We start from the raw sequence: 14,360 nt of genomic DNA, 5'->3' as shown, positions 1-14,360 counted from the left end.
TGAAGACTACAAAACCCATGATGGAGTGTGGCTGTCAGTGAAATGCTCATGCACAAGAATTGTAGAGTCCTGCATGGAACTGCCTGGGGCCTTTGAATATTGATAGGACATTTGATGCCAACCACTTGGAGGTTTTGAGGATTAAATGACGTAATGGCACCAGTGCGGGTTTCTCCCCTAAAGCTCCTATGAATACCTAGTGCAGGAACAGGGCCAGATTTAGGTTTGATGAGGCCCTAATCTACTGAAGGTAATGGGGCCCTTTATATGTCCAACTGTCCTTTGTCAACAACAAATTGCCGCTGTTTTTTTGTGTTGAATATATGCTATATGGTAATTTATGGACATCACAGGTATCTCAAGCCATTTGCCCATGTTGCCATGCAACCAGTCCCTGCAGAATTTAGGCGCCCTATATATAGAAATGAGGAAACCGGTGATATTTTAGGGAGCAGGCTAGCAGGCGGGCCCCACTACTTACATCACAGGAGCCTACACAACACAAAACACTGTTGCTGTATGTAGGTTTTATTTTATTTGTTTTTTATCTTATACAGTGGTGCCTCGCAAGACAAAATTAATTCGTTCTGCGAGTTCTGTCGTCTAGCGAAAATTTCGTCTTGCGAAGCACCAACGGGGGAAGTGCGGTTTGCCGGGGGGGGGGAGCGAAAATTTTCTGTCTTGCGAGTCGCGCCCATAGGGAAATTCGTCTTGCGAGTCACCCTTTCGTTAGCGAATGCCTTTCGTCTAGCGAGTTTTTCATCTAGCAAGGCATTCGTCTAGCGGGGTACCACTGTATTTTGGAAATGTACACCCAGTTTTTATTTTCCCTTTAACTTTTTGGGGGACCCCCAACAGAATAGGGTCCTAAGCTATAGCTTGTTTAGCTTATACGTAAATCCAGCACTGTGCAAGAATCTCTGTTCTAGCCACAGTGGGGGGGGGGATGAAGAGATCAGCCTCCCCTCCCAGCACGCTGCCTTCCCAGTAAGAATTGGGCTCCCCTGCGTTTGCCATTGTTGGTTTGGTATTGTTGTTGTTTTGTTTTATTATGCATTTTGTGTTCTCCTTTTGTATTTTTATATTGTGGACTGCCCTGTGATCTTCGGATGAAGCGTGGGATATGAATTTAATAACTAATAATAGCAATAATGCAAGACATGTAGCTTCAGGCTATGCAGTTAACAGAGCCAGTGTGGTGTAGTGGTTAAGAGCGGTAGACTTGTAATCTGGTGAACCGGGTTTGTGTCTCCGCTCCTCCACATGCAGCTGCTGGGTGACCTTGGGCTGGTCACACTTCTCTGAAGTCTCTCAGCCCCACTCACCTCACAGAGTGTTTGTTGTGGGGGAGGAAGGGAAAAGAGAATGTTAGCTGCTTTGAGACTCCTTCGGGTAGTGAAAAGCGGGATATCAAATCCAAACTCTTCTTCTTCTTCTTCAGACAGTTGGTTTGGCCCTGGCAGCCTTAGTTCAAGATAGATGCTTTCCCTGAGATAAAGGTTAACCTTTTTCCTGCACCATGGACCCTACAAGGTGGATTTTTATTTTATTTTATGTTTCTGTATTTGAACCTTTGCGAGTCCTACTCTCTCTTTTTTCTCCCACCTTTTTTCTAGCACAGACTTTTTGGGGACAAAAGAAGCCTCCTTGCTCCTCATGGCCATGTTTCTGCTTGCTGTATTTTACCACGGCCAACAGGTAAGGCAAAGGGTTACTATTTATTTCACATTCTCCCCCAAAAGTGGAAAATATCCACAGTGGCTCCTTAGCAATTACCTTCCGACTAATGGCTGCCATTTGGAGCGAATAATGAAATATCAACTGGGAAAATTTTATGACCTTCAATAATTGGATGTCTAATTAACCTTAAAGAAAGACTGATTGGGGAGGAAAAAGTATCCTTTTCTATGCAGTTTTGTTCTCTCTCTACATATATATATTTATATATAATCTAGGTTCTCAGTTCTCCAACTGTCTTTCCCAGCATTGCAGCACATTCCAAACTAATCAAATCCCAAAGCAGAGGTGGATGTAAATGGTCTGTATTGTGAGACACAATTTGGGGGGTTATCTGTGCCCCGGATGTTGAGTTCAGCAGAGACAGGGTAATTCATCCCAATAATGTCTGTGATTGCATCACTTTGTTAAAGCAGGGGTGGCCATTGTGGTGCCCACAACCCACACACACTGCCTGCTTGGTCATGAAGTTGTGATGGCGGTTGCTTTCCTCTCCCTTGAGAAGTGTGTAGAGGTGAAGGAGGAAGTTAGAAGACTGACGCTCTTTCCCACTTCCTGTTTCAGATCTATGTGTTTGCCAAGACTCAATGAATTCTACTTAAATCTAACATCTTTCCAGATCCATTGGAAATGTGTGTGTGTGCTTTCTCTCTCCTTCAGTGTGGTGTAGTGGTTAAGTGTGGTGTAGTGGTTAAGAGCGGTAGACTCGTAATCTGGTGAACCGGGTTTGCACCTCCGCTCCTCCACATGCAGCTGCTGGGTGACCTTGGGCTAGTCACACTTCTTTGAAGTCTCTCAGCCCCACTCACCTCACAGAGTATTTGTTGTGGGGCAGGAAGGGAAAGGAGAATGTTAGTTGCTTTGAGACTCCTTTGGTAGTGATAAAGCGGAATATCAAATCCAAACTCCTCCTCCTCCTCCTCCTCCTCCTCCTCCTCTTCTTCTTCTTCTTCTTCTTCTTCTTCTTCTTCTTCTTCTTCTTCTTCTCCCTTGGAAGGGCTGATCTTGGGGAGAAAGGAGAGAAGTGACCAGAGAGAGTGGCATCCACAGCACTTGGTCAAAAATCCAAATGTGCCCAGGAGCCTAAAAGAATTAGCAGCCCCTGCGCTAATGGATGGTAACCATTCCCCCTTGTGGGAAAGGATGAAGCACTATGCTTAAGGACAATTAGGAAGATAGTCTTTTTGATACTTTCCCCTCTGGCTGTTTTTTCTGTTCAAAATCACACACATGTTGTTGTTGTTGTTGTTGTTGTTGTTGAGCTGACGTATGGCAGCCCCATGTAAAGCAGGTGGGGGCGGGGACTCCTAGATCATCATGCCTGCAAGACCCATCATCCCCAGCCATGGTCAAGGATGATGAGAGTTGTAGTCCAACAACAACTGGAAGGCATCAAGTTGAAGAGGACAGTGCTACACAATCACCCATCCATGCATTTTTCAGTCTCAAGACTGCTCTGAGCTTCAGGTGCTGAGCTGTGCCATGTGCCTGCAAGCCATTCTGTGATCCAGAAAGTGTTCTCTGGGAAGGTGAAGCTTAGCAAATGCTTGGGACAGTAAGAGCAGAATCATATCCATAATCCAATAATCCACAGCGCCAAGGGGTTTCCACCTGTCCTGTATAACACGATTGTCCTGTATTTCAATGTAAAATACTACATCCTGTATTGATACAGTTTTGTCCTGTATTTCAGGTCTCTCTCTCTCTCTCTCCCAAGTTAGGGATCCTCTCCAAATGCATGTGTTTGAAAGGTGTGTGAAAGGTCATATATTTAAACTCTGGGTAGCCAAGCACAGAGAGATTTACAAACTCACGTGTATGTGTGTGCGCGACAAATTCCAGAGGGACCATTCAGTTAGGCTGCAGTAGATTGTAATCTAGGGATGCGAGTGGCACTGTGGGTTAAACCACAGAGCATAGGGCCTGTCGATCAGAAGGTCGGTGGTTCGAATCCCCGCAACAGGGTGAGGTCCTGTTGCTGGGTTCCTGCTCCTGCCAACCTAGCAGTTCGAAAACACGTCAAAGTGCAAGTAGATAAATAGGTACCGCTCCGGTGGGAAGGTAAACGGCATTTCCATTCGCCAGAAGCAGCTTAGTTGCCGGGTTTCGGTGCTGGAGCTCCCCGTGCGTGAGCCTAAGCTGCCCACGCACGAGGTACCAGTTGCAGGGGGAAAGCGGCCAGCGTTCCACGTGCTTATGAGCACGGGCGCCGGCCAAGTCTCACAATCTGAAGGAAGCTGAGTAAGACGGAAAATGACTCCGAAGGTGCGTGAGTGGATGAATGCCTCAGAACTAAAATGATGCCTCGAAAACCAATGGATGCCTCGAAAACTAATGGATGCCTCGAAAACCAATGGATGCCCTGAATCTGAACTGGGAAAACCAAACCAAGGACGTTATCTAAGTTTTGGTTAAAATTAAAAAATCCTTAAAACCTTTACCCTTTTCCCCAAGGAACGACAGACACCGAGTATATCTTTAGTGGCTTCGGCAAAACCCGCGTAGGCTCGTTTCTTGCCCTAAGCTAAGTTTCCCTAAGCTCTCAGTCCCTGCGCGCCCAATCTTCCGCGATACTAAACTAAATAATACTAAACCGAATATCTTCCGCAAACCTAGCCCTAGGCTAAACCTAAAAGCCTAACTAAAATCTCACCGAAATATCTTCAGCAAACTAAACTTTAACTAAAGTAAAAACCCATCCAGCCCATCCAGCCCGCTCCCAAAACCCTTAAACTAAACTTGACTTCAACTGAACATAAAAGACCCCAAAAGAACAAAACCTAAAAAGAACGAACGTGCCTAAGCGGGGAGCCTCAGCCTTTTATTTGGAAACAGGCATGACATCACGATCGATACCCCAACCAATAAAACCACTGTTGCTGCCCTCCAAAAAGGCGGGAAGCAAGGTTAACGTTCATTGATAACTTTGAAACATTACCGGGACTACAAGTTAAAGGCGGATTCATCTTATTGGCAAACCGACTGTTCATTCTTACTTTCACTTTCATTTTTACGCATAAGGATACAAAAAGTAGTTCTCAATAACCATTAAAATAAACGATTTACCGCGGATCTTTTAACGGATCCACGCAGTGTATTCCGACACTTAGTCATGCTGGCCACATGACCCGGAAGCTGTACACCGGCTCCCTCGGTCAATAAAGCGAGATGAGCGCCGCAACCCCAGAGTCATCCGCGACTGCACCTAATGGTCAGTCGTCCCTTTACCTTTACTAGATTGCTTTGAAGTCACTTCAGCACCAGAATAAATGTCTAGCAAACCCTGCACCAATGGGGATTAACAGCAAACAAGCATCAAATGCTTCCCATTCTTGAGCTGTAGTCCACCAGCAATTCTTTATGAAGAATCTGCTTCTCTGGTCCTTTTTTTTCAAGGCCCAATCCTAACGCTAAGCAGGCATGCCTTTAACTTAATTTGTCTTGGGGAAACCTGAAATGACCAAGGCTGTTTGCTCCTAATAAGGTTTCTCCTAGATACATATCTCATATAGTCAAAATGTCTGGAGGATGAGTTCTGTTAAGCCCCAAATTTGAAATAACAATAATAATAAAAAAAGAGTTCCATTAGCCGTCTTTGGCATTAGTATAAATCAGATGCTTTTGGAGCAGAGACTTGACGCGACATAAAAGCAACGATTTCTGGAGCTGAATACAATATGCCCTTACAATAATTTCATTGCGCTCTGGCTTTCAGAGTTACGTTAAAACAGCATTAAAACAAAAAGCAGCCCATTTGTATTTGTCCCGTGCAAAAAAAAAAAGGAAAAGGAAAAGGAAAGCAAGTAAACTTCAGTTTAAACAAGGGCAGAGCACGTGTATTTTTAAAAAAGTTATCTTTATTGCATTTTTTAAAAAATTACATAGAAAGCATGAATTTAACATTACATCCAAGTAACCAAAAATGAAAATAAAAATTACAGGAAAAAGAAAAAATATAAAAAAAGAAAAAAAAGGGGAGGGGGGAATGATAAATAAATAAATAAAAACAAAAAAGAATTAGTCTACTACACAAAATAGTTCAAAGGGTACAAACAATAGTTTGAATATTCTATAAGCCAGGTTCTCGGAAATACATTTGTAATCCTTATTTCCTTTCTTTCTTTCTTTCTTTCTTTCTTTCTTTCTTTCTTTACAGTCACTTTCTTTCTGTCCCGGAAAACTAGTTTGAATCCTTGCTATATTTAGTTGACTTCCCTGTATCTCTTTGCGGCTTCAATACTTTGATGTGCGTGAATCCTTAGTTCTTAAAATAATTGCCAAACACAGGATTAGGAGAAATTGAGAGTAAGCGTTTTATTGCTGAGCAATAAGGTGCAGTGAGTCACCTCCAAAAATCTGGACATCGAATCCCAGATGTCCAAAGGTTTTATAGATTTCTTCAAACATTACATATTCATATCTTGCATCAAAATTAAACCAATAAGCGTTGGCATCGCCCTTCCTTTTGTCCTTTTAAAGATTACTTCTCTTTTCTTAAATTTTAGTTACATTTACCATATTAGGCGTTCCTATGATCTAAGCCTTATCTTATCTTATCTTGTGACTATGAGACAATGGGACTACATGACATCAGTTTGCTTAGTTAGATATATTTTGTTCTGCTAACTCAGCTGTAATCCGCAGAAACGATTTCTTACAAAATACAATCCTAATGCATGAATGGTTACACAGAATACAAATTAAAAACATATGTAATGATACAGAATAAGGCAAAGGTGAGATTATATATGTTCCCTTTAGGTAGTCTCACTACATACTTAAGTGACAAATATTCTGTATTCATTTATTAACATCGGGGTTTTTTCCCCCATTATATCTGTGAGATTAATCTAAGCACAACCAAGTATTGCTTTTGGAACCATATTTTGTCAGGCAGTTTTTAAAGCAATCCCATTCCTTTTTCTTTTTTTCTTTTTCTTTTTTAACCTTGTCCCCTGAGTGGTCTGAGCATGTGTATTTTCAAAGCTGGTATGGAATGTTCTAATATAACACTGGTTATCGTACATGCATGTTGTACAGGACCCCCAATCCTCCCATGGCAGGTTGCACCCACATAAACAATAATAATAATTATAATAATTATTATTATTATTTGTACCCAGCCCATCTGGCTGGATTTCCCCAGCCACTCTGGGCGGCTTCCAACAAAAATCAGATACAAAAATATTACACTTTAAAAACTTCCCTGAAAAGGGCTGCCTTCAGGTATTTTCTGAATGTCAGGTAGTTATTTATCTCCTTGACCTGTGATGGGAGGGCGTTCCACAGGGCAGGCGCCACTACCGAGAAGGCCCTCTGCCTGGTTCCCTGTAGCTTTGCCTCTCTGCGTAAGTGAGGCATCACCTTAGAAGAGCATCTGCTGGATCAGGCCAATGGCCCATCTAGTTCAGCATCCTGTTCTCACATTGGCCAACCAAATGCTTGTAGGACACCCATAGCCAGGACTCGAGCATAAAAACACTCTCCTCTCCTGTAGTTTCCAGCAACTGGTATTCAGACTGTGGAGGCAGAACAGAGTCATCATGGCTAGGAGCCATTGATAGCTTTGTCTACCTATCTACCTATCTATCTATCTACAGGTGAAACTCGAAAAATTAGAATATCGTGGAAAAATCCATTTATGTAAGCAATTATTTTCATTAGCTACTAGAGCTTAATATATGAGATAGACTCATGAAATGCAAAGCGAGATATGTCAAGCCTTTGCTGGTTATAATTGTGATGATTATGGCGTACAGCTGATGAAAACCCCAAAGTTGAAATTGTTAATTTGGGGTTCTCATCAGCTGTACGCCATAATCATCACAATTATAACAAATAAAGGCTTGACATATCTCGCTTTGAATGTCATGAGTCTATCTCATATATTAGTTTCACCTTTTAAGTTGAATTTCTGAAAGAAATGAACCTTTCCATGATATTCAAATTTTTCGAGTTTCCCCTGTATCTATCTATCTATCTATCTATCTATCTATCTATCTATCAGATAGATCTATCAGATAGATCTATATGCGCGCACGCACACACACACACACACGAACACAGACACAGTGTGTATGGTACCTTGGTTTAAGAACAGCTTAGTTTGTGAACAACTTGGATTAAGAACGGTGCAAAAATAGGTGTTTTGGTTTGTGAACTTTGCCTTGGAATAAGAACATGTTCCACTTCCGGTTCAGTGTGTTCCATTTGTAAATTGAGTCCCCCGCTGCTGTGGGAAAGCACGCCTTGGTTTAAGAATGCTTTGGTTTAAGAACAGACTTCCGGAATGGATTAAGTTTGTAAACCAAAGTACCACTGTATATTTAACAACAACAACAACAACAAAAATTAAGTCCCACACATCGCACTCTCACTCCTCGCCATTTTTAATGAACGGAATGTACATGTTAAACAGTTTAACTAACCAATTGTTCTGTGCACACTTGTGTTCACAAAGATGGGAACATGCGGCCAAATAGTTTCATGTGGCAAGTGAGGGAGAAATATGTATTATTATTATTATTATTATTATTATTATTATTATTATTATTATTATTATGTTTAAAGTTAAGAACATTGCTACCAGCAATATATCACAGCTTCTATAGCCTACATATAGTAAGGTAAAGGTAAAGGGAAACCTGACCATTAGCTCCAGTTGCAGACGACTCTGGGGCCGAGGGAGCCGGCGTACATCTTCCGGGTCATGTGGCCAGCATGACTAAGCCGCTTCTGGCAAACCAGAGCAGCGCATGGAAACGGCGTTTACCTTCCCGCCGGAGCGGTACCTATTTATCTACTTGCACTTTGACGTGCTTTCGAACTGCTAGGTTGGCAGGAGCAGGGATCCAGAAATGGGAGCTCACCCCATTGTGGGGATTCGAACCGCCAACCTTCTGATCCACAAGCCCTAGGCTCTGGGGTTTAACCCACAGCTAGGGGTATTTAAAATGAGAGTCGTCAGTGATCTATAGTTAAAAGTAGAAGTTGGCAAATGTGTCCTCTTTTTTGCTCTTCAAAATATGGCAACCCTACCTCACAGGGCTGTTGTGAGGATGAAATGGGGAACGGAAGGCCCATCCCTGAGTGCACAAGGATCCATGTGAGACTGGTGTCTGACTCACGGTGCATGACTTACGTGTATTGGCTCACGTAATCAAAACCCTAAGTCGCTTAATATTTGATTCATTTCCCCTTCCTCTCCTCACCTCTACAGCTTGAATACACTGCCAGGTTGGACTTCCTGTGGCGTGGCCAAGCCAAAGAAGAAATCAACGAGATGAAGGAGTTAAGAGAGCACAATGAAAACATGCTGCGAAATATCCTTCCGAGCCACGTTGCCCGTCACTTCTTGGAAAAGGACCGAGATAACGAAGTATGTAATATTTTGGCCCTGGTTTCACCTAATAATGGCCAGTATTTTTAAAATATTGTACAGTTGGGTCTTTTCTTGTGATTGCCTTCACAGCTGGCAAAGTTCCCGCTGCTGAAGAGACAAGCTGCTGAAAAAGCTTGCCTCTTCAGCAAAATGGGAAGTAATAATAATAATAATAATAATAATAATAATAATAATAATAACAATAATTTTATTATTTGTACCCCGCCCATCTGACCAGGTCCCCCCAGCCACTCTGGGCGGCTTCCAACAAATATTAAAATACATTAAAATATCACAGATTAAAAACTTCCCTAAACATGGCTGCCTTCAGGTATTTTCTGAATGTCAAGTAGTTGCTTATCTCTTTGACCTCTGATGGGAGGGCGTTCCCTGTAGTTTTGCTTCTCACAGTGAGGGAACCGCCAGAAGGCCCTCGGCGCTGGATCTCAGTGTCCGGGCTGAATGATGGGGGTATACAGGACCGAGGCCGTTTAGGGCTTTAAAGGTCAGCACCAACACTTTGAATTGTGCTCGGAAACATACTGGGAGCCAATGTAGATCTCTCAGGACCGGTGTTATGTGGTCCTGGCGGTCACTCCCAGTCACCAGTCTAGCTGCCACATTCTGGATTAATTGCAGTTTCCGGGTCACCTTCAAAGGTAGCCCCACATAGAGCACATTGCAGTAGTCCAAGCGAGAGATAACTAGAGCATGTACCACTCTGGTGAGACAGTCCACGGGCAGGTTGGGTCTCAGCCTGCATACCAGATGAAGCTGGTAGACAGCCGTCCTGGACACAGAATTAACCTGCGCCTCCAACATGACTCCCAGGCTGCGCACCTGGTCCTTCAGGGACACAGTTACCCCATTCAGGACCAGAGAGTCCTCCACACCTGCCCGCCTCCTGTCTCCCAAAAACAGTACTTCTGTCTTGTCAGGATTCAACCTCAATCTGTTAGCCGCCATCCATCCTCCAACTGCCTCCAGGCACTCACATAGGACCTTCACTGCCTTCACTGGTTCTGATTTGAAAGAGAGGTAGAGCTGGGTATCATCCGCATACTGATGAACACCCAGCCCAAACCCCCTGATGATCTCTCCCAGTGGCTTCATATAGATACAGTGGTACCTCGCAAGACGAATGCCTCGCACAACGAAAAACTCGCTAGACAAAAGGGTTTTGCAATTTTTTAGGTGACTCGCAAGACGAATTTTTCTTTGGTCATGTTTCGCAAGACGAAAATTTCAATGCATTCCTATGGGAATTAAATTTCAATGCATTCCTATGGGAAACCGTGCTTTGCAAGACGAATTTTTCGCAATACGAAACGACTCGCGGAACGAACTAATTTCGTCTTGCGAGGCACCACTGTATTAAAGAGCATGGGGCAGAGGCCTTTCTAACCACCATGTTGATTTACCAAGTGAGGTCCTCATTAAGGTAAACTCCCATGAATTTAAGGGAGGAGACTGTCTACACACAGCCCCCCCCCCCCCCGGATATACAACAGGGCAGGTTCCCCTCTCTTCCTCCGGAAGTCCAACACCATCTCCTTTGTCTTATATTTAGGTGCAAGTTTAGGTGCAAGATACTTTTAGGAAACCCCCCCCCCCATTTTTATTGAAATACCAGCCTTTGCTCCTGACACCAAGATGAAAGGCGGTCCCAAATGCGGGAATTTTTCCAAATCCCAAATGCGGGATTCTTCCCCTAAATTGAATGAAATGAACCAGGGTGGTATAGTGGTTAGGGTATCGGACTACAACCTGGGAGACTGGGGTTCAAGTCTCACTCAGCCATAAAATCTGTATCTCAGCCTGCTTCACAAGGTGCTGTGAGGACCAACTGGTGAGATGGACAGCCATCGTTTCCTTGAGGAAACATGGGGTATAAGTGGAATATTAAATAAGGAATAAAATAAAATGCCCCCTGCCTTATTTTCATCACCTGCAAATTGAGGGGTGTGTGTGCGCAGGGCAACCATGTTAGCCAGGTGACCCAAGAGCATTCAACCCATAGTTTGTTTTATGGCTTAATGCGACTTGGGAACCAGGACCTTGTTATGCTAAGCTACATCTGTTCTCGCTGTGCAGAGAGCACTCTCTGCATAGTTTGCCATTTATGCCTGTTATTTTCAGACTCTGCCTCTGATCTCTCAACATAATAATCCCTTTCCTCTCTCTCTCGGCCTCTTTCATTATCATGCCTGCTGACGATTTGTGAATCAGCTAACTGGTTCGTTCGTGCTTTAATGCAGAAAATGCTCGTCTACGTAATATGTGTGCTTCACTGCTCTCTGGGAAAGGGGAATGGAAGAGTGAACACTTTTTCATGCATAATCCCTAAGCTATTATTATTATTATTATTATTAATTTTATTTACACCCTGCCCATCTGGCTGGGTTTCCCCAGCCACTCTGGGCGGCTTCCAACAAAATATTAAAAATACATTAAAACTAGTAGTTCCCAGACTTGACATACACACACACCGTGGACAACTTGAAAATTGCTGAGGTTCTTAGCTGACCACTTAATGGTTTTTCTGCCTATTGCAGTAATGTGCTGTGCTAGATGCTATATGATTGCTAGCTGTACTTTTGCAAACATGCCACAGACCATTTGAATGAAGCTTGCAGACCACCTATGCTCCATTGACATCTGTCAACAGGTTTTCCACACCTATCAGCTGATCACCCATTCCCACCACCCTCTGAGTAATACCCCTCCCCACTCCCTCACTATATTTAAGGATCTGGTGGCTTTTGTTTCAGTGTATCTGAAGAAGTGTGCATGCACACAAAAGCTCATACCAAGAACAAACTTAATTGGTCTCTAAGGTGCTACTGGAAGGAATTTTTTTATTATTTTTTAAGTAAAGGAAAGTTGCTCATCCAGTTTCCCCTATTTACAGGAGAGAACAGAGAGATGCTTTCTAGCAATGAGTAATTTATTTTGTTTTGGCCATTGACCACAGTTTGGGAACCCTTTCCCGGAGCCGTAGAGATTTCTTTATGAATGCTACTTGGTCAAAACTAGCAAAATGACCCATTGGCATCAGACCACTTACCTTAGAAGCATGTGTTTACTATGGCTCTGTATGACAATGTAGTCATGTGATATGTATGTAAAATTCTTGTTTTGTTTCGTTTATTTATGATTTTCAATTTTATACATTTCTTCTTTTTTTTATAAGATTTTTATTATTTTCCAGTAAAACAAGAGAAAAACATAACATAACATAAACACCAACATTAACACAATAAAAAACACATTACATAAACACAATCGACAAAAAGAACAATTAAAACAAAACCAAAACCAATACCTACCTAAACTGGAACACCAATCTATCTCTTACTACTTAACGAAATCTAGTTTCTGATCTTCTAAAGGGACCTCCCCCGCTTTCCCTCCTCTGCCTTCAATACTAATATACTTTGGTAACATCCATTTTTAACATTACAATTCATTATCCAACCTTTTATGCTATCATAAAAACTTAACATCTTATAGTATCATGAAATAATTCTTAAATCAGTCTTATACTTCTTTTCACTTAAGCTGCTGCTATTAGTCAGTTACATATCTCTTCACTAATTCAAAATTCCCAAAATCGTAACATCAAAATCTTAAAACTTAACATCAAAATCCTAAAGTCTTAACACACTATCTTCAGGGTACCATAAATCCATCCTAATTCAATTTTTATCATTTTCACCCTATTCCCCTTCTTACCATTTTTCTGCTCTCTCCCATGCCCCCCACCATTCATCTTTACATTCCCCTCTGTTGTCCTTGTTCAGTGTCATCTTATAGTTTATAAATCTCCTCCTTGGGCGCCTCAAGAGGCACCAACTCTCCTCTCCCAGCAACTCCATTTCGCAATTTTGATTTTCTTCCACTTGTGTCTTCAAAAATCTTCTCCCCTTCATCTCTGGACTCCCACTCCAGAGACTGGATCTTGTAGCTCCAGTCAAAACATCAGCCCTGTGTCTCTCACTACACCAGGGCCGTCCATTTACCTGGGGTTGCTGAATCAATTCGTCCCATTTCTCCAGCACCTCCCCCAGTTCCCTGGAGAAGTCTGCTTCCAAGTTATCAAAATTCTCCCAAATCTGGCTGGTCTCTCCTGCTCCACAACAAATTTCTTTGAAATTGCGCCCTAGCCAGTCCATTTTCCGATTCACAAACTCCAATTGCAGAAGGATTGTTCTTTGTTCCTGGGTAATACCCGGATCTAGAATCAGTTTAAAAGCGAAAGCAAGCATGGTTGGAGAAGACAAAGGGTGTCAGATGTCAGTAATTTTCCATCTTGCGTACTAGTTTTCCAGCGCCATTTTCCCTGAGACAGGGTGCCAAAAACAATTCCAAAAGCCACAGAAGAGATATTTCCAAAATCTTCAACCCCCTCACAGGGATTTAATCCACTTCTCTGTCAAAGTGCTTCGTAGCAACATTGTATCTAGTGATGCAGCTGCAGCCACTTGAAACTTAATTACCTCCTCTGCACAACAAAGGAGAGGGACGGGCTTCCTTTTAACATCCCTCCCGGTTGCCAATTATTCAAATGTAAATCCAATTAGTCCCGTACTTACAGCAGCCGGGGTTCTTCTTTTTTCTTTGAAGTTAGCAGGAAAAGCTTGGTGCTCAGGTCTGGCAGAATCGCTGCTTTGATCTCCTGGGGGGGTGCATCCGCCTCTCCAGTCCCGTGTCGGAGCTCCGCTCGCTTGATTTCCCCCCCTTACGAGGGTCAATCAAGAGCAGAGACGGCACGTCTGGGACCCACGAGGCCGCGGTCCACGGGACGCTCTTCCCGTGGCTTTAAGGGGCCCTTGGCGCAGACAAGGAGACCCCTAAAACCCCCCGGGAGCGGGAGCTCTTCAGCTCCGCTCCGCCATTATCCGGCACCAACCCGGAAGCCCTCAATTTTATACATTTCTTTTTTTTTTTTATAAGATTTTATTATTTTCCAATAAAAAAAGGAGAACAAAATACAAGAACAACACATAGCATAAACATCAATAAAAACACAATAAACATTAAACATAATCAACAATAAACATAATCAACATTCAGAACAATAACAACAATAAAAACATAAAAATAAACATATACAGACCTTAACCATTATCTTTCTTTATATATTTCTTGTTTCTAACTTCTCTGTTTGGGGACTTCCCCCGTTCCCTCCACTGTCTTCAAAAAACATATACTTCTTCAAGGTAGCTTTATATATTGTTCA

At 42.6% G+C, this 14,360-nt stretch overlaps 1 protein-coding gene across 2 annotated transcripts in view; it reads left to right on the top strand.

The window, feature by feature from the left end:
- ADCY8 (adenylate cyclase 8) overlaps positions 1-14,360 on the top strand; it is a 123,791-nt gene that overhangs the window by 91,020 nt on the left and 18,411 nt on the right. For both annotated transcript variants that reach the window (XM_033155868.1, XM_033155867.1), the window contains 2 exons: positions 1,617-1,698; positions 8,957-9,115. In XM_033155868.1, the coding sequence (XP_033011759.1) occupies positions 1,617-1,698; positions 8,957-9,115 (241 nt within the window). The remainder of the gene's footprint in view (positions 1-1,616; positions 1,699-8,956; positions 9,116-14,360) is intronic.

The sequence above is a fragment of the Lacerta agilis genome, chromosome 7 (assembly GCF_009819535.1).
Source record: "Lacerta agilis isolate rLacAgi1 chromosome 7, rLacAgi1.pri, whole genome shotgun sequence".
NCBI classification, from domain to species: Eukaryota; Metazoa; Chordata; class Lepidosauria; order Squamata; family Lacertidae; genus Lacerta; species Lacerta agilis.
Note: the sequence above shows the minus strand (reverse complement) of the source record. Positions and strands in the feature narration are given on the sequence as shown.